Source organism: Staurois parvus, unplaced genomic scaffold (genome assembly GCF_062004578.1).
Source record: "Staurois parvus isolate SC_StPar_1 unplaced genomic scaffold, SC_StPar_1.0 ptg001396l, whole genome shotgun sequence".
Classification (NCBI taxonomy): Eukaryota; Metazoa; Chordata; class Amphibia; order Anura; family Ranidae; genus Staurois; species Staurois parvus.
Window position 1 is genome coordinate 848,263 of NW_028319192.1, and position 3,597 is coordinate 851,859.

General features: G+C 39.1%; 1 protein-coding gene across 1 annotated transcript; it reads left to right on the top strand.

The window, feature by feature from the left end:
* The first annotated feature begins 1,295 nt into the window (after positions 1-1,295).
* Positions 1,296-2,878, top strand: LOC149436233 (uncharacterized). Its single transcript, XM_089661834.1, has one exon. It carries the CDS (start codon positions 1,548-1,550, stop codon positions 2,610-2,612), a length of 1,065 nt encoding a protein of 354 aa, XP_089517960.1. The 5' UTR covers positions 1,296-1,547; the 3' UTR covers positions 2,613-2,878.
* The last annotated feature ends 719 nt before the right edge of the window (positions 2,879-3,597 follow it).

The window sequence follows — 3,597 nt, forward strand, 5'->3', positions numbered from 1 at the left end:
AACTCACTACTCTACAGTATGGTGAAGACCAAGGAGGCCTAGCAATACCAAATGTTAGACTTTATATTATAGCTGCCCAACTTCAACATCTTACCAGGTGGGACTTAGTAGACACATTAGATCCCATCCATCGGTTGCTACTTCCATCAGATACAGATTTCACATCACTCTCACACTTGTTAATGGGCTTCAGATGGCACCAGTGGGAAAGGCATGATCTCTCATATATTTATTCCAGTCTTTTGACTCTTACCGAAGACTTATAGAAAGAAATGGGAAACAGAGAAAATAAGAGAGAGTGGTGGGAGGTGATTGTGACCTCCATACCTCTCATCTCTCTGTCCTCTTCACAGAAACTCAGTCATTTCTTTTGCATAGATCTTTCAGGACTCCAGCTCAATTGTTCAGCTAGGACAGGAGGGATTTCCCCTTATGACCCCAAATGTGGTGATGTCGGGGATTTGATACATGTTTTGGAGATGTCCAAAATTATTCAAAAAGTGGAACGATATGACCAGTATTGTAATGTTGGTGTTCAATATTCCTCGGGTGTGCCTCTTGGTCTCAATAGAGGAGGAATTATTTACACCTCCTCCTATTACAAGTCATAGAGCAATAGTGAGGCTGCTTGACCACAAAAAATATCCCGATCTTGGCTATCATCTCAAACTCCCAGCAGACACCAGTGGATTGAGCAGGTGATCTCCACATTAACATCATAGGTTTTTAAAACTTTAGCTTTTTTAGCCCCATAGAAGGAGAACGAGCCAGTTGTATCCTACTGAATGGTAACTACATTGGAGACCCATACTTGGGGTATGATCCTGTAGACACAGGCCCCATTGATTGGTGTCTGCTATCTATGTATGTACTGGGAGGAGTTACTTGCCGTGTACAGCTGAATTGTTCTAGGCTGTTTCTTCTTTTCTCTGTTCATTTGTTTATAAAAGGTAAAAGTGACACCATAGACAAAGCAAGTTATTGTTCTGTATGATCTGTAACAGTGCCACAACTGCCTATACGTGAGAATGTATGACTCCATTGTCTGGGCTGAATGTTGGGAATACTGTGCGCACTTATAAACTTTATTAATAAAATATATTTGATTAAAAAAAATACTGTAGATAATGCTGTACATATTCTTTCTATTCATAAGATATATTTAGTAATGAACATTAAAAATAGAAATCAACTTTATGTAGCCCTTTATATAGAATTTTAATTTTTTTTTTTTTGTACAGGTGGATTGATGAACCAAGTTTTCGGTCATGTTGATCTTCATGAATATAGCTGAGTCACATGGAAAACAAGACATATGGGTGTCTTAATTGACTGAAAGTCTTTATTGCAGTTCACTGGAGGATTCACACGGGATACAAGTCCTATCTGTGTTCTAAAAGTCATGGTTTGGATCCTCTTCCACATTGATCCAGCAGGAGAAAAGTAATTTCAGTGTTCTGGAAGTGACAATGGCTTTACAATAAAGTCCAAACCACATATACATAAGAGGAGTCATTTCATACTACTTCTTGTTTGGAGATTTTACAATGGAGAGAAAATATATCACACACCAGAAGGTTCACAATGGAGGGAAGTCATATCGGTGTTCTGAATGTGGCAAAACTTTTACAAGCGAGAGAGACCTTATAGTACACCAAAGAGTTCACACTGGAGAGAAGCCATATCAGTGTTCTGAATGTGATAAAGCTTTTACACAGAAGTCACATCTTATCACACACCAGAGGATTCACACTGGAGAGAAGCCATATCAGTGTTCTGAATGTGATAAAGCTTTTACAGAGAAGTCACATCTTATCACACACCAGAGCATTCACACTGGAGAGAAGTCATATCAGTGTTCCGAATGTGATAAAGGTTTTACATGGAAGTCACATCTTATCAGACACCAGATTGTTCACACTGGAGAGAAGCCATATCAGTGTTCTGAATGTGATAAAGGTTTTACACGGAAATCACATCTTATCATTCACCAGATTGTTCACACTGGAAAGAAGTCATATCAGTGTTCTGAATGTGATAAAGCTTTTACACGGAAGTCAAGTCTTATCACACACCAGAGGATTCACACTGGAGAGAAGACATATCAGTGTTCTGAATGTGATAAAGCTTTTACAGTGAAGTCAAGTCTTATCACACACCAGAGGAGTCACACTGGAGAGAAGTCATATCAGTGCACTGAATGTGATAAAGGTTTTACACGGAAGTCACATCTTATCACACACCAGATTGTTCACACTGGAGAGAAGCCATATCAGTGTTCTGAATGTGATAAATCTTTTACAGTGAAATCAAGTCTTATCACACACCAGAGGAGTCACACTGGAGAGAATTCATATCAGTGTTCTGAATGTGATAAAGCTTTTACACGGAAGTCAAGTCTTATCACACACCAGAGGATTCACACTGGAGAGAAGCCATATCAGTGTTCTGATTGTGATAAAGCTTTTACACAGAAGTCAGATCTTATCACACACCAGAGGTTTCACACTGGAGAGAAGCCATATCAATGTTCTGAATGTGATAAAGCTTTTACACAGAAGTCAGATCTTATCAGACACCAGAGGATTCACACTGGAGAGAAGCCATTTTAATGCTATCAATGTGACAAAACTTTTACAGTTAATGCCGGTCTAATCTATCACCGGAGGATTCACAAATCTCAGCATAGATTAAATACTGGACGAAAAGAGATATTAAAGAAGTTTCAGGTGTCACAAGTTAGTTTCACATCCCCAATGTCATCCCACAAGCTAGAGAAGAAGGGAAAAGATAAAATGATACCTTAAAAGAAACAAACTAAAATCTGAGCAAACTGGAATGTAATGATTGGATGAACTGAGTTTAGTGCTTATGTCCATCAATACACAACTAGAAGGGATTTGAATATTTTATCTTTTGACAATTTTTTTAAGATAAGCATCAATAACTGAACAGCTTCCCTCATGATTCTCATCTTTATCTTTTTTTATGGAGCTTTGAATGAACATGTAATGCATTTTCATGATACACCAACTGAGTTGTGTTTCCAAGCATTTTCTTCATTTCTGGATCCTGAGGTAATACATGACCAACACTGCCTCAGTACCAGAGACTAGGATGGGGTCTATTGTCATCTTACCAAGTCTCTGAAGCCTCAGTGGGAGAGTCCATTTCAGGTTCTTCTGACTATTGATACATGATCAGCCAGGCTTGAGGTCTCCAGCTAAGTCCACCTTGTCCATTCCTCCAATTACATGTTCCATCTCCTCTCCCATTATCAATGACTTTTTTCCACATTTCATCTCTTCTCATTATTATTATACAGGATTTATATAGCACCAACAGTTTGCTCAGCGCTTTACAATATAATGGGAGAAAATACAGCAACAATACAGTTAAAAACAAGAGGGATAGGAGGACCCTGCTCCTCGGGGCTTACAATCTAGGAGGGAGGGGCTAGTGGTACAAAAGGTAGTAAATGTGGGGGATGGACTGGTAGGAGGAGTAGAAGATTCTATTATTAGCTGAGGGCAGGATAGGCTTCCCTGAAGAGAGAGGTTTTCAGAGATCACCTAAAAGTGAGCAGAGGAGGCAATA

Bases quoted from the DNA above. Each gene is read 5' to 3' on its own strand.
- LOC149436233 (XM_089661834.1), top strand. From the start codon at position 1,548: ATGGAGAGAAAATATATCACACACCAGAAGGTTCACAATGGAGGGAAG.